We start from the raw sequence: 24,512 nt of genomic DNA on the forward strand, positions 1-24,512 counted from the left end.
TTGTACCTCGTTATATACCTACTTAATTTGTGAGTCGTAGAAGTTTATTTTATTTATCCTGCTTAGAATTCCCGATGATGAAAATAAAGGAGGTCTGAGGGATAAATAGAAAAGGAAAATTTACTTGACACTGCATCTTACATCTCGGCTTGGCATCCACTGTACCTATTTACTTATAATATTCATTTAATTCAACGCTTCATAACCTAGGTATCTAGGTACTTAATTTATTCTATAAATAGAACTCGTAAGTTCACTAAAGGCTATTCACAACATTTCATAATTTAACTTTTACATTATTTGCAATAAGTACTTATATAAAATAGACATAACAAGTACATACCTACCTAAGATTTCGCAACAATCCATTTCAGCTAGCACAAGGCAACAGCTGTTCATTGCCAAGGTCAAGTCACTGCCTGGGAGCCGTCGAGCCCCGCTGTCGCCGTACCTGTACCAGGCGCTGCCAGACAGTCGCGACGCACGCCGGAGGAACAAAGCGAGGAGCGTAACGTACCCTTATTTACGTAAACTTCTTCTCTGTTTGTTTATTTAATTTTAAGCGTCATGGCTGAATTAATTAGACTAAATAACAAACGAAGTTCAATAAAGGGACGCATAACCATATTTAAAAAGTATATTGATCTTTTAGCTTCTTTCGAAAAAATGCCTACGCTTGAAATTGGTAAACTTACATTCAAATTGTCTAAATTTGAAGCGTTATTCAGTGAATTTGACTCGTTGCAAGATGAAATAGAACAGTTAAACAGTGATAATCTAACATTAGAGTTGTCCGAGCGTGATCAAATTGAACAAAGTTTTTATCATTGCATAGCAACTGCTCAAGCCATTATTCGCGAGAGTACATCTTTAGAAGAGGTCGCTGACGTCTCTAATGTTACAGTTCAACAATGTAACAATCATGATGATCAAGAATCGTTAGGTTTCAGATTACCTACCATTCAAATACCTAAATTTGACGGATCTTATTACAAGTGGTTGGAATTTCGTGATACATTCAACTCTTTGGTTCATTCTAATAGTAAAGTAAATGATATTCATAAATTCCATTATTTGAACTCGTACCTTGAGGGCGATGCAGCTCGCGTTATCAGTAATTTTGAGGTAACTAGCGACAATTATGCGGAAGCTTGGAAAATATTGTGTGACCGCTATAATAATAAGCGGCAATTAGTGAACAATCATTTAAAGTCACTTTTTAACATCCAGCCTTCAACGCGTGAATCTGAAAGGGCCCTAAGATTTATTATTGATCACGTGACTAAAAACTTGAGGGCTCTAAATACTCTGGGTCAACCTACTCTCCAGTGGGATACATTAATCATATTTATGGTCACGGCGAAGCTGGATAGTAATACTTCTATTAAATGGGAAGAACATAGAAATTTATTATCAGACTTACCCACTTTAAATGAATTTTTAAATTTTCTGAGAAACCGCGCTGACGTTCTAGAAACGGTTCAAAGAAATAAACAAGATAAGGATAGGCATGCATCCGAGAACAACAACATTCCATTCCGGCATAAATCTCAAAGCTCTTTCATTGTTTCACAAGAACGCCTTCCTTCACAACCGCTTCAATGTGTCATTTGTAAAGGTTCACATCGCATTTTCGATTGTAATTCCTTTAAAAATAAATCACCCGAAGAAAGATTAACGCAGGCCATAGGTCTTAAGCTTTGCCATAACTGTCTCAGGCCAGGCCATCACACACGTCAGTGTAGACTAAACGGAACATGCCGCATATGTAAAAGGCGACATAATACATTCTTACATCAAAATAACATTCAAAATACAACAACTGAAGTCACAGGTGAAAACAATGTCACTCCCAGTCAATCAGAATCAGTTTCATTGACGGCTACATCTTCTAGTGAAACCTTATTGTGCACCGCTTTAGTAGATTTAATAAATCCAAACACAACCGCAGTTACAACCGTTCGTGCCTTGCTGGACAGCGGAAGCCAGTCTTCTTTCATAACAGAAAGTCTCAAATCTAAACTTAATCTGACTTCTCAGCATTCCGACACGCACAGCATCATAGGTATTGGAAACACTAAATTGAGCCTAAATTCCGAACGATGTGTCGTACAATTAAAATCAAAAAATGATTCATTTAACGTTTTACTTTCTTGCTTAGTCTTGCCTCACATTTCAGACGGACTACCTAAAACACACATAAACATAAAACATCTTGATTTGTCAAATTTTCAATTAGCAGACCCTACATTCAATGTACCATCGGAAATTCAAATGCTTATAGGCGCCGACCTGTTTTGGGATTTGATTGGCTCAAAGCAACACAGTCTAGGTCCCAACAACCCAATATTACGCAGTTCCAAACTAGGTTGGTTAATTTCCGGCCCAATTATACAAAATAATTCAAATAAAAATTCTACATTTTGCAACTTTGCTATCTCAAACGCGGAGTTACATGACGAACTCACTAAATTTTGGGAACTAGAAACCTTTTATAAAAATCAACCTCATTTATCTGAGGAAGAAAAACTTTGTGAGCAACATTTTATTGCCAACACAGAACGTCTACCTAATGGTCAGTTTTCAGTTAAATTGCCTCTAGTCGATAGCCCGGATTGCTTAGGCGATTCATATCCAATGGCCAAGAAGCGATTTCTCAATTTAGAAAATCGTTTCAATAAACAACCGGAAGTCAAAAAAATGTACACAGAATTTATACACGAGTATGCCGAATTAGGTCATCTTACGGAAATTGATACTAAAAATATCGGTGACACATACTTTTACCTCCCCCATCACCCTGTCATAAGAGAAAAGAGCGAGACAACACGATTAAGAACAGTTTTTGACGCCAGCGCCAAAAGTACATCAGGATTGTCCATAAACGACCTCCAAATGACTGGTCCTAACATACAAGACTCCTTATTCAGCATCCTGATTCGATTCAGGCAGTATAAATATGCTCTGTCAGGAGATATAGAAAAAATGTACAGAGCAGTATCTCTGCATCAATCAGATCGTGACTTACAGCTAATTCTCTGGCGTGACAGTGAAGACAAACCTTTACAAACATTACAATTGAACACTGTCACATACGGTTTCTCAAGCGCGAGTTTTCTAAGTACGCGCTGTCTTTGGCAGGTAGGTGAAGAATGCGAGAATAAATTTATTAAAAACATAATTCAACACGATTTCTACGTTGACGACTTGTTAACTGGCTCGGATTCCGAAAAGGAATTAAGCGATATAAAAGACTCTGTCTCAGAGGCTTTAGCTAAGGGTGGGTTTCATTTACGCAAATTTCGCTCGAACTCATCCAATTTATTACCACATGATTCAAAAAATAAAAACTTCATGATTAGCTCTACCGACAGTACACTCGGTTTAGGCTGGGACACATCATCTGATCAATTGAATTTTCCATTCAAGGTGGCATCTATCGATGTTGACAACTCTATTGTCACCAAACGTAGTATCTTGTCAGCCTCACTTAAAACCTTCGATCCCCTTGGTTTATTGTCACTATTTACAATAATACCAAGAATTCTTATACAACAGTTGTGGTCATTAAAGATAGATTGGGACATGCCCGTTCCTGAAGATATAAAGAAAGCGTGGAAAACATTTATAGACAACTTTAAATATTTCGAAATGTTAAAATTACCCAGACAAGTATTGTGTAATAATCCAAAATCGATTGAAATGCATGCATTTTGTGATGCATCTCAACGTGCATATGGCGCATGTGTATATATGTCGCAGGCAACTGGTTTAATCTCCTGTTTGATTGAACCACTAGCCCGTTCATTGGATGGCGCCATTCAGTTGTATGACTAAAGGACAACTCGTCAAGTCGTTGATTGTAACGTTCGACGTCTTGACTGAACGTCATTCAGCGAAGTCGTTGAATGGGATATAGTAAAGCAACTTTGTAATGTCTGGTTAGGGTGAACATTACCAGACAAGAGTCAACAAAAAGGTTATGTTACAAAGCTCTTATCTCACAAATTAACTAAACAATAACAATAAACGTACCTTCATATTGTTGTTCATAATCATCCAGTTTCGTCACTTTTTTTCTTTGAAACTATCCGCCCGCGGCGTAATAATAGGTAAATCCATGTTGTCACACTATTTTAACACAAATAACGCACTTTAAAGCTAATTTATTTGCAAACAACTAACAATATAGGTGCTTTTTGTGTCAGCTGTTAGCTGTTAGACGCCATATTTGTTTTATTCACCACCTGACTGATTTTAAGTCAGCTAACTAGTTGGACGTTTTGTGACGCTTGTACAATCAACGTTCGGCCTAGTCATACAACTGAACAGCGCCATCCAATGAACGGGCTAGCGGTTCAATCAAACAGGAGATTAAACCAGTTGCCTGCGACATATATAAAATCCGAAGATTCACAGGGACACGTAGAAGTTCACTTAATATCAGCCAAATCTCGCGTAGCTCCTATCAAAGCTTCAACTATTGCCCGTCTTGAACTAAATGGTGCTTTATTAGCTGCACAATTAAGCCATGCTGTAACTCAAGCGCTTCGTTGCCCAATAACACGACATATTCATTGGACTGATTCCACTATCGTCCTAGGATGGTTGAAGTTTAAGACAACAACTAGCAAATTGAAAATTTTCGTTGCAAATCGAGTAGCGGAGATATTAGAACTTACAGATCTTTCCTCGTGGCGCCATGTGCCTACAGCGCTAAACCCTGCAGATCTAGTATCCCGCGGCGTAGATCCCAAGGCCGTGAATGAAATCAAACTCTGGTGGGAAGGCCCCTCATTTCTATTAAAACCAGAGCATTGTTGGCCAGACACACAATCTCAGCAAGATGAGATAACTGTTCTACCGGAAGTAAAAGTTCTTTCGGTACAAACCGTTGAAGAACCATTTTTATTTCATCGTTATTCTAATTTGAAGGTTCTTCAACGAGTCGTGGCGCAAATTCTAAGATTTTACAACAATTGCAAATTTCCTAACAATAAAATTAACATTTCATGTCCATTGCAAGTCACAGAGCTTGAAAATTCATAAAAAACATTAATTAAAATGGCACAGAAAACGTCGTTCAACAGGGAACTATTAATTTTATCTAAAAATCAACCACTCAGTTCAAAGTCATCTCTGTCTTCACTTAGCCCCTTTCTTGACTCGGACGGCATTATTCGTGTTGGTGGAAGAATAGCAGCTTCAGATTATAGCTACGATAAGAAACATCCCATACTTTTACACGCTAATCACACTTTGACAAAACTCATATTTGAGCACGAACATGTCATGTTAATGCATGCTGGTCCGCAACACCTTTTAACTTCCATACGTGAAAGGTTTTGGCCAATAGGTGGTAGAAATCTTGCTCGACGCACTGCTCGTTTATGTTTTATTTGTCGAAGAGTCAGAGGTAGAACAATGAATAACGTAATGGGCAATCTTCCAGCAGAGAGACTCACACCTGATTATCCTTTTAATGTAGTCGGCTTAGATTTTGCTGGTCCATTCATGATAACCGACCGAAAGGGTCGTGGATGCAAAATAACAAAATGTTATTTATGTATATTTGTATGTTTCAAATATAAGTGTATACATTTGGAGACAGTTAGCGAACTATCTAAAGATGCATTTATCTTAGGTTTAAAGAGATTCTGTGGACGCCGAGGCAAACCGCGTCAAATCAACTGTGACAATGGTACAAATTTTGTTTCCGCATGTAAAGAAATAAATTCTTTTCTAGAAACCTACAAAGACCCCATATTTGATTTTGCAGCCGATGAAGGCATTGAATTTCGCTTCTCTCCGGCGTACGCTCCTCACTTTGGAGGCCTCTGGGAAGCGGGTGTAAAATCGGCAAAATTCCACATATCCAGAATATTAGGGAAAACTCATCTAACTTACGAGGAACTATCTTCTTTGTTCACACAGGTCGAAGCTATCCTAAATAGTCGACCTCTTTGCCCCTTAAGCCCCTCTCCTGACGACTATTCCCCCCTCACTCCCGCTCACTTTCTCATCGGCAGGCCCTTCACGTCGCTTCCCGCACCGTGCCTGCTGGAGCACAACACCAACCGCCTGGACAGATACGAGCGGCTCGAACAATATAAGCAACACTTCTGGCAGCGATGGACCAAAGAATACATCTGTGAACTCCAACAAAGAACCAAATGGCGTGTCAAATGCAAGGATCTGCAACTGAATGACTTAGTCTTACTGAAGGATGACTCACCACCCCTCAATTGGAGACTTGGGAGAATCGAAAAACTGTTTCCCGGATCAGACGGCATACCACGTGTAGCTGAGGTCGCAACTTCAAGGGGAATCGTGCGCAGAGCATTAAATAAGATATGTTTGCTTCCCACACCTGAAGACACTACAGACTCTTGAAAACTTTTAGTTTTCAACGCCCGGGACTATGTCTACGCCAATTCATTCATTGCTTTTAGTTCATTCGCTCGCATATTACGTTCAATAATTAGTTCATTCAATAGATCAATCACTCACTCTCTAAACGCCTCAACCGATTGTCGGGTCAAGAAACTCTGTAAATTTAAATAATTCTAAATAGAAATAAACAGCAAGATTACTTGAAGAAAGCAAATTCTTTTATTTCTTGTACTATACAAATGATCTCATGTGGGTCGCACTCAAATTATGACAGACTATTTAAGACATGTGGCCGCCTCGGCTGCGCGGCCGAGACTGCCGTAACAATGACATGCAGTGCACGCGTTGCCCTTCACCGCGACCCCTCCCGCTACCCGCTGTCGTCTTTCGTACCTCGTCCCCTCCGCGTCTTTCACCCCGCAAGGAGGGTCGCCAAGCAACTTGCCAATCTATAGTTACTCATTTTAATTAAATTATTAATTCATCTTTATCCCTTGGCACAATGTACATAACTATTAAATTTATAAAATAAGCCTAAACTTAACGAGATATTTACTGCGCAGTAATGCAAATACCTTCCTATATCCACAATTCCACATTCCTTATAAGATCATTCATTAAAGTAAATAAATGAGTCACCCAGTGACCGCTGCCTACACCTACAAAGGCAGTTTACCATTTATAGCTGTAAGGTACACGTTGATGGCTGATTCACTGTTACTTATTTAAGAAAAAACAACCTACTAATGCCTACTACACTGATTGATACTAATCTTTTGCGCAGTTAACTTCATATTTTATTACCTACCTAGGGTTAGTAAGGTAGGTAAGTAGCTATATACCGTCATAAGAATAATTTAGGTTAGGGGATAATTTACCTTACCTTATAGAGATTGTTCAAATAGGGTAGTTAGGCCGAAAAGGGTTGATCTAGGGCCTAGGTCTAGGGGATCATACGTTGAACTGAAATTCGCAATAAAAAAACTGCTCTCCATTGTAAAAACATTCCGATACCCCATGTTTTATGACTATTGTAACTCTTCTATACGGATTTCTAGGTATAAAAGTGATAATTTGTGGTAGCTGGTAGTTAACTATAGTTTGAATACGGAAAATAACACCATTAGTACCATTACGTATACCCAGTCATAATCATTTTAGTTAATTAGTAGAGTAATAACAAGCAATTCCTAAACAACAAGAACTTCTAAAGTTTCCATCCTAGGAACAAAACCCGCCAAGAAACCAATATGTTCTTAATTAAAAGCCATTAGACTACTAAATGGGTTTCTTTCATAATAATAACTTATTATGTATAATATGGAGATCTATGAAATACAAAGTTTAAGGATAATACATATGCGAGACGTACCTAATAGTACTTAACAATGATAACATTTAGATATACTTATACTTACCTATAGCTATAGTACACACCAATTAGCATATGCGAGTTGTGAGCCTGAGTGACGTATGCTATATACAAGGTGTTGCAAAAAGGGTATACTAAGCCGAAACCTACATGTGCAGCATGGTGCATGCATGGTATATCTAAGCCCGAAAATGAAATCAAAATTTAAAAATTCGCGAAAAAATAAAACGCGAGTTTCTGAAGTCGTACTACGAAAATTGTAAGAAAGTAACTAAGTAGGATATAATAGTATTTCCAGCTCATTTTCCATGCGATCATTATCATTACATTATTGAAGAGGTTGCCATCTAGTGACGCTTTGCTGAAACGAAAAATCATTGCAATATTTTCGTGCGTTGGCGCCATCTACCGGGATTATTTTAAACTAACGAATTACCTGGATTCCTATTGGGAAAGGGAATCGTTCTTAAATACCTGCGATCGAACCAAACTGCGCATTTTTGTGATCGATACACATTATTGGTTTACGCTAGTAAATAGGAAATTATGAACTATTTCAGTTTAGTGAGCTGCTTTTATAAATGCACTGAAGTAGGTACATGAAACTATGGCCCAATGGAAAAGAAAACCAATTTTTCCTGTACCTCCTGCGGGTTGACTGGCAGAAAATGCTTTTAGCATTAAGTCCACCTTTTGTACTTTTATTTGTAATATTTGTACAATAAAGAATTAAATAAATAAATAAAAACCAAGTGAAACTTTGGCAGCTCAATTGTATGTACCGGAGTGTATCTGACCAATCACATTATTGGGAAAAAAATGGCGACTGAACCAACCAATTAGAATTGAGGAATTGAGTACAGTCGCTAGTCGTCTAAGGGTGCTTACATAGAGAAACTGGGTTCCCTGTATCTACCCGTACCGGTAACCTGCTGTTTATCTTCTGCGAGTGCGCTAGAGCATTTCCCGGTTTTAAATCTCTCAGTTCGCATACTTAATAAAGTTACCGGTACGGGTAGGTACAGGGAACGCGGTTCTTTATGTAAGCACCCTATGACGCCATCTATAATGATGAGCTTTTTCATTGACCTTAATTCAAGAGAAGTGTGAGATGAAAAAAATACTGAGAATAGCCGTAAAATATATTTAATTAATCTACTTACTACATAATCACTATGTAGACTGAAATTGAGATTATGTAAGTAGGTAAGTATCCTACTTACTAATATTATATTTGCTTAATTAAAAACTAATACCTATCATTGTATGATTTGATATATTTTGCTTAAAATTATATAATATGAACTCATAATACTGCGCATTATGAATTATGAAACATAATGAAAATGATAACATAATAATGCATCATTTCTAATATTGATACTTAAACAAAAAAATATGGAACAAAACAACACAAATACAATAAAATCTTAATAAGTTTCTCATCTTAGAAAACTCCATAGTGGTAAAACAAAAGTTATTCAGAAGTTCAGGATGATCTGCATCAAAGGTACAATAACATGTTGATACCTTTCAGGTAGTATATTATGTAGTCTGAGCCTATCTGAAACCTAGTTAAACATTGTGAGATATGGCGTTTCGACTTTCTCCGTGTTCGGCATCATAAGGGTCACAGTGACAGTTAAATAAAGTCCATTTTTCTCTCCACCTTTAGTTTGCAAGGTGCGGGTGCCTATATAAATAGAGTGAGTCGCCCGCGCGCCTCAGTTGGTTTTTGATTTTTGAAGTGAACACTTCGGCAAAATGGCTCAATGTAGCCACGGTTCTCGTCGGCTTCGCTCCGACGGGGAAAAATATAATATTGAATTTGCGGAGTCCTCGCTGCCGGGAGCTGTAGCGTGATGCGGACCAGGCGGCGTGGGGCCTGCCGGCTGCTGCGCACGCAGCCATTGCTGAGGATTTCGCAACGAAGGTTTGAGTTGATAAGCCGTGAGTAAAATGCTATTATTTACTGCTTTTAAAAGCTCAGCCACTGGTCATAATGCTCCGGCGCTTGGGGTTTTTATCCCACGCAGTAGGGTCCGATTCAATAGTCGTGGTGATGATTGATCACATATTCCGGTCCTACTAGTGGCGCTTGAGCTAGATACTTACATTAATGACCGCTTTTAGTAAAGCATATGTTAATTTTATACAGGAAAAAATTATAAAAATATATTTTTCTACCCTCAATTTCTAATATTTTTAGAAAACACTTGATAAAAACTTTGCTATTACAATAATGCACTTGATTATAGCTTATGTAAGGCTTTACAAACAGGAGCTTTCCAGGACCATCATAGGATTTTTTTACAGGAAGCACGTGGCTCCGAGTTTCAGTATGTTGGGACATTGTGGCATGTGCGGCGAGTAATGTGATCCGCCGGTACCTACCCGCTGAGGGTAGGCAGGCCGATTCGGTGAAATTGAAGTTTCGTGTAACCTGCACCCGGCCCTGTGCTCCCGCGCTGGCCGCCGTCTCGTGGCACCTGCATCGCAGCGTACACCCGGCCCTGCGCTCCTGCCCTGGCCACCGGTTCGTGCCACCTGCATCGCAGCATACACCCGGCCCTGTGCTCCTGCGCTGGCCGCCGTCTCGTGCCACCTGCCATCGCAGCGTACACCCGGTCCTGGCCCTGGCCACCGGTTTGTGGTACCTGCATCGCTGCATAGACCCAGCCATGCACTCCTGCCCTGGCGGCTGTACACCCGGTCCTGGCCCTGGCCACCGTTTTGTGCCACCTGCATCGCAGTGTACACCCGGTCCTGGCCCTGGCCACCGGTTTGTGCTACCTGCATCGCTGCATAGACCCAGCCATGCACTCCTGCCCTGGCGGCTGTGTTGTTCCACCTGCATCGCTGCGCACACCTGGCACTCCTGTTCTGGTTGCCAGATCCAAACGCCCCCTGTCTGGGAAGAGATTTTATGCTCAGCGAAAACGCCTGCACTATTGCTAGCACGGTCATCATCGTCATCAGCCATCATTATGAGTGACTTATCTAGAAGGTATCGAGTAACGTGCGCTATTCATCAGTGATTTTGGCATATGCAGACGAACGTTTACTGCCAAGGTTGGTCATGTTAGCCATACAAGGGCACACCAACGAAGCCTGAGTAACCACCTGCAGTCGCCGTAGCCACATCGGCATGGAGGACGACAAATCGGGTAACGTGCACCGCTTCTAAAAGTGTTATAGCACTTCAATTTGATGCCTCTGCTGAGGTATCCTGTTAAAGCAGCTTTCTTCTGAACTGCCCAAAGTGACCTGTAGACTGCTCCTGGGGATAGTTGTGCAATCAATTTTTTTATTTATTTTTTTTTATTTCGATGTCTCTTCTGAAGAAACTGTCTAATGCAGCTTTTGTTCTAAACTGCCTAAAGATCATTGGACTGCTCATGGGAATGGTGACGCACGGTAAGTACAGGAGCGTTACTCTATACTGATGAGAAACGAACGAACGAGAGCTGTCGTTCAATCGGCACGTTTAATACATACAAACAGATAGAGCGGCTCGCGCCGCAGTGCACTGAAAGTTCGTTTTTCGTCATATAAAGTGACCCCCCAGACACTATCTTTAAGTGTCATGACACATCGGCAGATTCCAGCTTTGAGTCTTTTCTTTTCTCGGCTGTGAGCAAAGTGAATCCCACCGGCGAGTGTTCAACCTAAAAGCACTGAGCTAATTCCTGATTTCGTGAAAGTCGCTGTTGCTATACCATACCGCTTCTCAAGTTACCGAACTTATTATGATCCTACTGTCGGGTGATCATGATCAGAGTGTCATCGCGGTTTCTGAGTGGCACCACATTAGCTGTCTTCCTTATGTCCCAGTGGATTGTGAGTGTGTATCCGAGCTCTTTGTTGAAAAATGAGTGAACCTCCTACGCAGCAGCTGTCTACTATATAGTTGTGTATCGAATAAATCGAGTAACGGTGCTCTTGCACGAGACGACTACCTTTTGGTAAAATTATAACTTCCACTATTCTGGGAACATGCATATACCTACTGTGTACTGTGTATCACATCACGTGTAGCCGCAGCCTTACTCAAATTACTGGGCTAGATAATAAACAATGGCAGTCGTCATTAAATTTCTATGAATTCATCATTTGGATTGGAGCACAATTCAAAGGATGAAAGTACCTATTCATGCCTAAACGGCTTCTCAATGAAAATGTATTTTTAATTCGATTCTGGCGCAAACGTTTCATAACTATTTTTCAACACTGTATCTGCTGAAACTTCTTAGACTGACTGGTGCAGACGTGCCGTTTTCACAATTCCATTTTGAGTAATCCTCAACTTGTTTATGGATCTTTCAGTTAGTTACGTAACTAGTTACCAAGTAAAATGTTTGTACTCGCATCTGATTGGAGCTCTCTGGTATATATATCTACTAAGCTAGTACAGAGTTATAACCGGGCAGTGGTGACGTGGCGTCGTGGTAGCTGCTTGATTTATTAGAGTTTGCTGAAAACTTTCAAAATAAGTAATAATTATTAGTCATAACTCTTCGCAGTTCTTTCAGAATGCAATATCAGGTCGCTGAAGTAGGTAACCTTCCTTAGCTGGGTATCAACAACAAGCCTTTTTGTTTTGAAGAATGTCATAGTTATTCACCGTTCCACTGTCATATCGATGTCCAAGGACTTTTTCTTTGGTATAGCTTACTACCTAAGTTTACCTATAGATAGCCGCAAGCTATCTGCTGTTGGCGAACTATCAGTTCTGATTGATAAGTCAGGCTCGAGGTGGCTCGTCCAACTGTCCATGTTCCCGCCACCATGATTGTTGCTTCCACAGATTAGAGAGTCTATGTTGGCTGTCGTTGCATCAGGTCTGATCAGGTACAACTAACATCTTTACGTACCATCTTTATTTAATCGAGCTATTTTATTTTGTGTTGTCTTGGTTGACTTAATGGTTTTAAAATTTAACCTACAACAATGTAAGTAGGTACCTAGTGTACCTACTTACGTACCTTTGAAGTTGCAACAAGGCGAAGCCTAAATTAAGGTTTTGGCCGGGACCTACCCTTAGTGTTGACGAACATACCTAAAGGTGACCTTGTTAATGTTTTTCATATGAAGTACTGAACATTTTACTTATCCTGGTGGCATGACTGATCATTTACTTACCCAGTTAAGACATGTTAGCCGGGTTTCATTTATAAACTATTATAATTGTTATTGTTGTGTTAATCAATCTTTATTAATTGATGTCATCTACCAAGGAATGCTGCCAGAGCTCATAATATTCACACCATGATGATACAGAATGATAGTAGCCCACAAAATCGGTGCAAAGGCTTATAAAATAACTTTCCTTCCTAGTAGGACTGCACAGGAACTCGTTAACCGCCGAGTTAGTTAGAATACAAAATTAGACTGTGTGTTACTTGTCAATCTAGAATATGAATATGGTGACCTGCATCGTGTTTTGAAAAACTGAATACTTAGTTATCCGCCAGTGTCACAGCCTTCATCTAATCTTTTCCAGTAGCTGATGAGGCTGAGATATTTAGTAAAATTATCTTCCCTTCAAGCACCACTCCTCGTTCCAAGGACTAGATGCCGCGCCAGGTGTTGCAGGTCGTGTCGTCGTACGGGGCTGACTGAGCAGGTCCACGAGGCTCCAGGGTCGGCTGCTGCATTTCTGAGGTCAGTCCAGAATTACATACCCTAGTCAGCATGTGCTGCCCTGAGTCCCAGCGGGCTGGATCGATATTCTACATTTTACAGCTTTTAAATATTGTTGCAAAGTATTTCACTGGTTCCATCCATTCGGCTAGTGTATGTTAAAAATATTGCCTTGACAATAACAAGATTTTGATTAATAATTACTTATAAGTATTGCTTTCGAAGAGGCACTGTGTGTATCCATATGTATAATACCTACCTATATGAATAGGTACATACCTTCCATAACTTTCTGACAAGTCAGGAATAATAAGGAAGTACTTACATAAGTCTTATGTATACTTATACCTTTCTTTTTAGTATATCTACTACCTAGAAATCTATGCATTATAAATTTATAGATTCAAATATTTATCTACTGATATACTCATCAGTAGCTTATGGGTCACAGTTGGTTTTCTCTCCACCATGCGATAATAAACACATCTCACAATGTTTAACTAGGTTTCAGATAGGCTCAGACTACATAATAGACGCATTTTTCCTGAAATAAAAATGACATATTATGTATCTAGCCTATCTGAAACCTAGTCATTTCTGCATGGTGATATTACAACTGAGGCGCGCGGGCGACTCACTCTATTTATATAGGCACCCGCACCTTGCAAACTAAAGGTGGAGAGAAAAATGGACTTTATTTAACTGTCACTGTGACCCTTATGATGCCGAACACGGAGAAAGTCGAAACGCCATATCTCACAATGTTTAACTAGGTTTCAGATAGGCTAGATACATAATATGTCATTTTTATTTCAGGAAAAATGCGTCTATTATGTGAGCTTTATACTTAACTAAATTCTATTTACGCTGCCGCTTTTAAGATTTTCAGAAGTGGTATTAAGAAGTAAACGTTTAAACTTAAACATTTTGTGAACTATGCATCCCGAGCACGCACGCAGTAAACCATAGACAAAATTCGAACGAAACCCAACTTTTTATAAAGCGGCAACGACTAAACCTAACACAGCCAGCCTAGCACATGAGGCCACCTCCTTCGTTGCGCTTCAGCTCTCGTCTCACATACTCCGCCTGTTCGTCACTGAGGCCTAGCTTAGCCACTTCCTTCTCAAACTGGTTCATTCCTCCGACTCCCACTAGGTAGCCGTTGAGTCTAGCAGCTAGATGGGATGTCTGCAGTTTGGCTGAGTCTAGACCCAGTGACTTGCAGAGGTCCTTGTGTCCTTGCAGCCGGTACTTCTGGTGGTAGCTGTGGATGAAATGGTACATGGAGTTAATAATGGTGTTTATTATAGAATCCTAACTAATATTATAAATGCGAAAGTAACTGTGTCTGTCTGTCTGTCTGTTACTCTTTCACGCCAAAACTACTGAACGGATTTGAATGAAATTTGGTATACATACGGTCTAGACCCTGGGAAAGAACATAGGCTACTTTTTATCCCGAAATTCCCTCGAGAAAACTTTTTAAGGCGAAGCGAAGCACGCGGGAACAGCTAGTATTTTATATTTTGGGAGTGAATTAACCAAGAGCTTAACGCGATAGATAATAATACTACCAGACCAATAATACTTTAATGTAAATTTTAAAGCAATATACGAATAATAATATTATGCTTATGCACAAGTATGTAAAACAGATCATTAGACGTAGCCAGTTAGTTTCAGGCTTAATTAAAATTTATATTCACACAACATTCTCTCAATGTCACGAAACTGAAACAATACCTACAAATAAGTCCATAATAGAAACGTAGACAGTAGACACGTATGGTCAGGGCAATTTAGCAAACCAGATCATGCCAAATTGATCTTCGGACGTTCACACTAGGACGTCCTAATATCCAGAAGGTCAATTGCCTTGCGTTCAATTTAACTTGCCTCTTGGCTGTGGTGAAACTTATCCATAATAGTCTCTATTGCGGGCGCTTTAAGTCAAATGATATTGTTACTAATGGTTTCAAGAGGACAGGTAATGCTGAACGCGAGAAGCCTCGAGCCAGTTTTGCCAATCAGGACTCGAGTGAAGCATGATTAGAGACATTTGATTTTTTCACTGTTGCTAAGGAGACCGGTTACACCACATACCGTGGTCTCGGCAGATGAAAACAAAAAGTAGGTTACAGGTACGCCCTGTGAATTTTAACCAGTTGACTTTCAATTATCACTGTTGCTGCCCAAAACCTGATATGAATTTGAAAAGTTCCATTTCGGAAGTGGAGTTTTTTATGCATTTCTAATGTGATGGCCTTAGAAGGATGATGAGCTTCTCAAGAGCAGGCCTAGTTATCTCTAACATACATTAAAGTTATCTTTATTTCCTTGGAATCTGACCTGAGTTAGCAACAATGTACTGCCTATCAGTACATTTAAAGCAACTCCAATTGCGATGGAGGTTGCCGGGAATAGGCCCTGACACAATTGTTAGATCTGATATTTAATGTTCTACGAAGCACACGTTATGAATATTCATCGACAATTAATATGATCAGACAGTGTTCGATGAAGGTTAGTTTTGTGCTAAATTGTAACAAAGAGGATCTAGAGTGGTAATGGTACGTTTTGGTCTGGGTGTCGTTGGAAAGTTCTTAATTCAGGCCGCGGTTTGTGGTCATATTTCGTGAACCGAAGTCTGAGGCTGATTTTACAGCCACGCTTATTTGGTGCTGATATTTTAGCGCTGACAATTCATTTAACTTGATATCAGCCTGGCGGTCAGCACCCGAGGGTGTTGCAAAAAGGGTAAGTATAGTTACTAAGTCCAAACCATTTTTTCGCAAATTTTGACAGTCTGATTTCCTTTCCGGGCTTACATAACTAGCTGCACACTTAGTTTTCGGCTTAGTATAAGGGGCCGTCCATTAATCACGTGAGGCTCAAAGGGGGGGGGGGGGGGGGAGGGGGGTACGGAAAACCTCACGAAATATCACGAGGGGGAGAGGGGGGTCTCGTTAGACATCACGTGTATTAATTTTTTGTCTAAAACCGCTAGGTATTTCTGAACCGAAATTTTGAACGCCGCAAAATTTGAATGATTTTTAGTATGACCTTGATTGACTCGCCCGCCGTTGCTAAGCAACGACTCCCCGCGCGCCGCGAAAGACCGCCCCGAGTCGTTGCAATTTTCTTTATATTTTTTCTAGTCAAAAATAGCCTTTACATACACTTCCAAAAAAATACACGTGATCTATGGGGGGGGGGGAGGGGGGGGTTAGTCCCAAACCTCACCAAATATCACCAGGGGGAGGGGGGGTCAAAAAATGAGAAAAACGACCTCACGTGATTAATGGACGGCCCCTAACCTTTTTGCAACACTATTTCTGACTGTAGACACACTGGGTGCAATACTAACTCCTCGGCAGGGTAGAAGGGTCCGGCGGGCGCGATCTCGGTGCGCAGCGGGCCCATGCGCCGCTCCACCTCGCGGTACGAGCCCTCCGCCTGCGCCCGCTGGTCGTCGTCGTGGTACAGGATCAGGGACTGGTACTGGAAATTAACATTATAATAGTTAGTGTCAGCACACTGAAGATCTAGCTTAGGTTTCACTTTCACTGAAAGATTTAAGTAGTTACGAGAGTTTGTCAGAGAACTATCCTCGTGGACATAGCTCATAAAAAGAGTAAACAGTTTAGAATAAATAAAATTGTGTAATTAGAAGAGGTTTTTCAGCAAGCTGGAGGGCGCCTAACGCTCGAAGGATAGCTTTAGGACTATGGATTCGGTTTTATCCTAAGGTTTTATCACTTCTTCGTCAGAGGACTAAAAAGTATTCAGTATTAAAAGGGGAAGTATGAAAGTGGCTTCAAAAAGTCGTATATAATTGAGAAGATGAAATGAGACGTGAAGGAAGGAATAAGGCCACCCGTGGCTGGATTGCGTGAAAGAGTGAGCAGTGACGAGAATAGGGTCAAATTGCGTGGCATGGCGCACAAGAATCCTAAATAATGAAATGGCTAGGGTGGTGAAGAAGTCTATCTATATACTATACCTGTCTCTTGAGCTTGGTGGTGAGTCCGTACTCGTGGTTGGCCCAGAACATGTCGAGCAGGTCGGCGAACGACACCACCTTGGGGTCGAAGTGCAGCTCGATCACCTCCGTGTGGTCGCCGCTGGAAGGTCATACGGGATTATGTTGGGATTTTTATGTTAGAATATTGTCTGAGGATTTTATTGGCTATGTAGGACTATAGGACTTGTTTAGGATAGGCTTTGTACTAGGTTTACCGGAAACCCCACAGTCTTATCCCCGTTTTCATGGAGTTAGAAATTCGATTCGCATAGTTTGATTGCATTGTAAAAGGTATTTAGTAAGTTCAAACAGTCTATGAATTGCTATGAATATCTTGTTGGACTATTGAGGGATACAGTGCATCATGACAATATATTTAACTATTGTCTAAATAGCCTAAAGTTACCAGTTTTACAGTTTTCTAATCTTTAACCATACTTAAGTAAGTATTTATTATGTAATCTATCAGTACTTACTTATTCTTTACATTGAATTTATCGCTACCTTGGCCTTGCCCACACATCCGCGGCCTTCTAGCGGCTTTTATATTTTAGGATCAAAAGAGATAACTTAGCAAATGTCTAAAATTTAAAGTTACTTATAAGTTAAACCTTTATTGCACTACTATAATAAACTTGTTACCTAGACACAAGTGGGTGGGTGGGTATTATTACCTTGACCTCTTCTTCGTCCGTTTATCGATTCTTAGGTTTCCTAGCAATATCTAGACGACTGTTAGGCGCCTTTGATATTTTTACTTACTAGGTACGAAGGACTTATAACACATTAGTTTGAGGCTTAAAACGAGATAAGTAAGTAGTTTCAATCATTTATTTGCTAAACCACAATTTACGGTTGAGAAAGTTTTTCAGACGTTTAACAAAACCAATAGTCACTATTGATTACTTAACTTTTTATTATCTATGCTATAGGTTACTTAACCATTAAAAATCGATCACGTATGAAATGTTCACGCCTACACAGTGCTACTTAGACCCAGAGCTGTCCTGAGTTTGCATTATATTTTAAGCGGGTAATTAATTAGTTTAATTACACAAAAAACATGTGATGTGATGATGATGATACGAAACAACGTACAATGAAATGAGTCACGTAATTATTTACGGCAGATATGACGTTTTACTCTACTCGTGCTAGTAGTAAATGCATTGATAAACGTAGCCCTGAGAATAGTAAACAAATTCTATTAGGTACGAGGGAATTCTGTCCAGTTTGCAGCTATCTAAGAATAGTTATTGCAAGCGTGTTAGCATTGGCTAATATTCAGATTACTTAAGTAAATGGCTATAAATTATAAATATATAGCAATAGTAGGTACTACTTAAAAGTACTTAATAAAACGATTAAGTACTTAAGTAAGTTTTTTTTAAATCAATCGCGATGAATTATAAATAAGTAAATGCCTCCTTGTGCGAGTTATTGTCTGTACCTAATACCTACCTAAACGTTCGGCGCACCCTGAGCATCCAGCCACTGTTAATGCCCACTAATCTAACCCGGATAGGTAAGTCTAAGTGCCTAGCTTTAACCTAAGTGCAGTGCCACACCAGGATGCCACGGCGATGTTGCCAGCGACCGTACCTAAGCATTAAAATGTATGGTACCTTCCTCACTTCGCGACATTTCCATACACATCGTCGGTACCGACTCCAACATGGCGTCCCAGTAAAGCGGGTCTAATAAAAAAAAACCTCATAATAAACTCACATGCTCCTATAATGCGGGTTCTTGGTGGTGCCCCCCGAGTAACCCACCCTGGTCCGCACCACTCCCTCAGTGGCTCCGAACAGCGAGTCGTTGGACCAGAAGCAGCCCATGCCGAATGTAGCCTTCTGAGTCGGCGTGTCCACATCGTGGAGGAGAGCTGGCTGTGGGGAGATGAGCAGTGGAATTAGGTGTTGGGGAAGCTAGAGTTTTGTGGCGTTGATTGGGAGACCGTAGAGCGGGGGACTGATAGCTGATAATCATGATGACAAGATGTACCTAGTTACAAGGAACTTTTAAGCTATTCCTACTTTTCGAGAGATGTCTAGACTGTTGGCTTGTGACGAAGAGTCCCGCATATAGTAGGTACTATAGGTAGGTACTTCATCATCACGACCTATCACGTCCCCACTGCTGTGCTGGTGCACGGGTCCCCTTCGAATGAAGGAAGGGTTTTTAGACCTAGTCCACCACGCTGGCCTAGTGCAGGTTGATGGACCCCAACACAGGCAACTATGTGCTTCCATTGTGGTGTAAACAGCATAATTTCTGAAGTTTTTCTCATTATTTTCAATTCCGTGTAGATAGTTAGGTAGGTACCTCGGTATTTCCTTTAGACCTCATTGTTTGCAGACTAAAAGGCGGATATGTTCTCATAAACTGCTTTTGTTTCAACACAGACATGATAACCTGATATGATTGTAGTAATTCGAACCTCAATTAAACAATTATCATGTTTTCTAATCGTAATTTCTCCCTAATCGGTTAAATTTTTCCTTTAATCATTCTTTTAAGTATATAATTATAAATAATTATGCTATTATTATTATGTAATAATTATAGTTTATTTTTATTTTTAATTATAACTACAAGTCATTACTTTTTGTCACTATAGGTGGGAACCTATTCATAATGGCATTTCCGTGTTTTGTAGAATTTTATAATTTTGTTACCATATAAGTTGACGCAAATGCTGTTGGTTCTCCATGAAATAAATAATTAAATAAATAAATAATTATAACTTTCATTGATAAAGTAGGTAACCTAAGAAAATATAACTAGTGTAAAATCTCTTCACTAGTTAGTTGCCGGATCACAATGCACATTGTGTCATTGATGACCCCTTATCTCCCGGGCACATGCACAGGGGGTCAGTCAGTATACAGTCCAGTCACTGAAACTACGTAGTATATTCTCCTTATCTTATCAGAAGCTCCATAATTTTTATGTGACTGACAAGTTTCTTTTATCATGAACACGATTCTTCCTGGAGCACGAGGCAATAAGAGCTGATTTGCTTTGTCACGGTACTCACGATAACAGATAATCCTCATTGTTTGGGTTGTAATGTAAGTTGTAAATAAAGCGAGTTCTTAAATTAGGTTCAGTTATAAAACTATGAAACATTTTCCTATCGCGTAAACGTGACTTAGCAAAATAGTATAATGATGGAAATTGCATGTCATGCTTGCTAGATGCCGGTCTTGAGTCATGGCATGATGTTATTGTTATCAGGCAGCAGCATGCTTTATATTATTTTATCAATTGCTGATAAATCATTATGGGTCATAATTTTATTTTCACTCATTGATGAAATGATAAACTCACGATATTTCGCGGATATACAATTTATATACTTAGCTACTTAATATACAGGGTGGCCCAAAGAGTGACGTCCAAAGGAAAATGTTTGATTCCTTAGGTCAAGGGGTAGCCAAATCACCCCCATGTATGTTCAGCAATTTTTAGTAGTTTAGGAGTTATGATTTTTTTTCCAATTTTTCTACGAAAATCGACCTCAGTGGATTAATTATGTTTTATAATTTTTTTGGATAAGTTCTTTGAAGTATTTTTTATTTTTGCGTCATCCTCTTAAGTTGTTCTTTTAACCATAAAAGTTTCAGCTTCCTAGCTGTAATGTAAGTTAGTTATTTTTATATCGAAAGTTCAAATTATATCATCGAGCTAGACTGCTCTGAATTTTCAACTTGAAATTTAAAATTGAACTAGATATTCTCATGGTCCCTTATTAATTTTAAAAACTCCGCAAGGTTCCAAAATTACAAAAAAATAAAAATAAACTATTGCTCATTGCGGTATTATTTGGAGAAAAAAGGCTTCAAAGGTACCTGGGTGGAAATTACCTAATTAGTAAATTGTTTCAGAAAGTTGAAATATTCCTGTTATATCATTACTAAGGACTAATTAAGATAGAAAATGTATGAAATTAAAGGGAAAATTAAATCATTTACTTTTTTTTAATTTAAGTTACATTTTTTTAATGTAAATTCTTAGTAAAATGTTTTAGTGTGAGTTATAAGATTTATGAGATAATTTTATTATTAATAATAAGTAAATAAACTCAAATATTTTTTTTACACATTTACTCACAATAAGTTTTCAAAATGGCGACCTCCCATAGCAATACACAACCTACATCTACGCAAGAAATTTTCTTTAAGTCAAAAAAGTGACAAATGTAAAAAATATGACATCTGTCAAAAAGTTAAACATGTCAAAAAAGTAACTTTTCTCAAAAATGTGACAGCTGTCAAAAAGTGACATCTGAATGAAACAGAGAAGCGTATAGGCGACTTAAAGAAAATTTCTTGCGTAGATGTAGGTTGTGTATTGCTGTGGGAGGTCGTCATTTTGAAAATTTATTGTGAGTAAATGTGTAAAATAATTATTTGAGTTTATTTACTTAGTATTAATAATACAATTATCTCATAAATCTTACAACTCAGACTTAAACATTTTACTAAGAATTTACATTCAAAAATGTAACTTAAATAAAAAAAAATAGTAAATAATTTTATTTTCCCTTTAATTTGATACTTTTTCTAACTGAATTAGTCCTTAGTAATGACATAAAAGGAATCTTTCAACTTTCTGAAACAATTTACTAATTTGGTAATTTCCACCCAAGTACCTTTGAAGGCTGTTTTCTGCAAATAATACCCCATTAAGCAATAGTTTATTTTTATTTTTATTTTATTTTGGAACCTTGCGGAGTTTTTAAAATTAATAAGGGACCATGAGAATATCTATTTCAATTTTTAATTTCAAGTAGAAAATTCAGAGCAGTCTAGCTCGATGATATAATTTGAACTTTCGACATAAAAATAACTAACTTACATTACAGCTAGGAAGCTGAAACTTTTATGGTTAAAAGAACAACTTAAGAGGATGACACTAAAATAAAAAATAATTTAAAAAAGTTATCCAAAAAAATAATAAAACATAATTGATCCACTGAGGTCGATTTTGGTAGAAAATTTGGAAAAAAAATCATAACTCCTAAACTACTAAAAATTGCTGAACATACATGGGGGTGATTTGGCTACCCCTTGACCTAAGGAATCAAACATTTTCCTTTGGACGTCACTCTTTGGGCCACCCTGTATTTTTAGTATCGATATTTCAATACATAACCCATCTTTTTTAAACAGCTTTACTTATACCTATACCGCTAGACAGAAAAGGCAAACGTGACTATTAAATTGGCCACAATGGGGCTGATTATAACTACCTACACCTATTCAATCTGACCACGAGGATCAATCAAAATAAATCAGTCTAAATGAAAAGAGGAGACATGCGGGTGACCTGGTCAACTGGTTTTGAGAGCAATTCAACACTCCCATTGTGTCAAGATGTATCTTGAATGTCAAGCTCATGTCTATGTAACCTTACCCCACAATGCGTACTAACACGTAAGAAGGTACCTACTGGTAGAGCTGAGATCTTATAATCCGTTACGCCACCATGGCTCTGCCATGGCTAAGGATCTGTTAAGTACAGATTTAGTGCAACAATTTCCGTCTATTTTATTTTCTGCCCAATAACGCTTAAAGAAAGTTTCGTAGAACAAGATGATTTGAATGTAGGTATTAAGAATGAGTAAAATGTAAATCGCTTCATGACCTAGACCTAGCCCGAATCAGACAAGACGTTACAAGATTAACATACTTAATTTTTATACAATCCTTGTAATTAATTGAGGAAATTGGCCGGAAGTTTCCGATCTTTTTATAAAAAGAAAGTGATTGAATTAGAATAAAATTAACTTAAACTTGGCCGAGTTAAAAGGCGCTACAAAGTTACGAGTACTAGTCTAATAGTCTAACTATAATCGTGAATGCTATCTTTCATCATAGACAATTCTTTAAGCAAGGACCTTTAGTTTTAAATCTTTTACTAAACCCAAGAAACACACCCAGAAAGAGGTGATCCACCGTTTCCTTTGCAGGAACATTGAACTAAGCTTAAATATAAGTACATAATATACTTATTTATCCTTGTCAGCTTTTGTAAAACCTGAGGAGAGCTATCGGCGCAAACTTATCTAAAACATATTTTAACACGGTAGGCGAGAACTATAATATTTTGGGAAGGATTATTTAGGTCACCTAGTTGTACTTTTTCTGCACTTACACCTATACTCTACCTAATGATTAGCTTAACAAAAACTCTACATCGCATCCGTTAGATAAAGTTCAGTTACCTATGGCCTCTATGAGTAATGAATGCTAGCACTTACCTACCCAAGTGGGTAATCTATGATTGTTGAAAAGCTGGTCGGTAGATGTAGACTTACGGATGATATGATAACTTATATAATTATTATTTAGGGAACTTGTAGTGGAAATTATAATCAACAGATTAAAGGTAATTAGTTACAATAAAAAAAAAACTTCAGTTAACTACGTATGAATGAGAAATACTTAAGTGTAAGTACTGGGGTAACAGACGTTGAACTACTTATAAAAGGAATACCGATATTTCATGATTTGCATCACAGCCGAAAAAATCACAACTTCCAAAAAACTAAAAAAACTTACGTTAACTGGCGGCTTCATGTTGCAGAATGTCCTCAAAAATTTCAGCATGCAAAATATTGGTGTTTTCCAAACTGGTCTCAGTTTGAAGGTCGTGTTTTTTTTCAATGTTTTTCTGTGTTATGCCGCGTGTTGTGGTGAGCCGAGAGCGTGCGGGCGGGCGGGCGCCAGGGCTGCGGTCTGGCAGGCACTGTCGCACGTGAATACCGCGGCCCGACTCGACTTAATCACAACTTTGGACAGTCGGGCTCTTCCATATTGACTCTTGGTGCTGTGGAACAGGTTATTAGAGTTAGAAATGTTAGAATACAGGTTTTTGTCGATAAACTTTTTTCGATATTAGTTACTTACCCACTTCTTGCTATTCTCGCCTCTTCGCCTCTCTCAAGGAGCCCACCACCACCCCTGTTATTTATTTATTTATTTATTCATTGGAACACAATACAGAGAGTTAACAATACATGAACAATATTACATATAACACAAACACAGAAAACAGTTAACACTCCAA

At 38.8% G+C, this 24,512-nt stretch overlaps 2 protein-coding genes across 2 annotated transcripts; one reads left to right on the plus strand and one right to left on the minus strand.

The window, feature by feature from the left end:
- The first annotated feature begins 705 nt into the window (after positions 1-705).
- Positions 706-6,512, plus strand: LOC125490975. Its single transcript, XM_048631601.1, has 2 exons — positions 706-3,749; positions 4,395-6,512. The coding sequence occupies exons 1-2, from the start codon at positions 1,351-1,353 to the stop codon at positions 5,047-5,049; spliced, it is 3,054 nt and encodes a 1,017-aa protein (XP_048487558.1). The 5' UTR covers positions 706-1,350; the 3' UTR covers positions 5,050-6,512.
- Positions 6,513-14,407: 7,895 nt separating this feature from the next.
- LOC105393915 (peptide methionine sulfoxide reductase) lies at positions 14,408-24,204 on the minus strand. The gene is made up of 5 exons (XM_011565737.3): positions 24,005-24,204; positions 19,164-19,324; positions 17,415-17,535; positions 16,779-16,912; positions 14,408-14,675 (listed from the first exon to the last, which is right to left on the minus strand). Exons 1-5 carry the CDS (start codon positions 24,050-24,052, stop codon positions 14,441-14,443), a joined length of 699 nt encoding a protein of 232 aa, XP_011564039.3. The 5' UTR covers positions 24,053-24,204; the 3' UTR covers positions 14,408-14,440.
- Between the last annotated feature and the right edge of the window lie 308 nt (positions 24,205-24,512).

Source organism: Plutella xylostella, chromosome 29, assembly GCF_932276165.1.
Source record: "Plutella xylostella chromosome 29, ilPluXylo3.1, whole genome shotgun sequence".
NCBI classification, from domain to species: domain Eukaryota; kingdom Metazoa; phylum Arthropoda; class Insecta; order Lepidoptera; family Plutellidae; genus Plutella; species Plutella xylostella.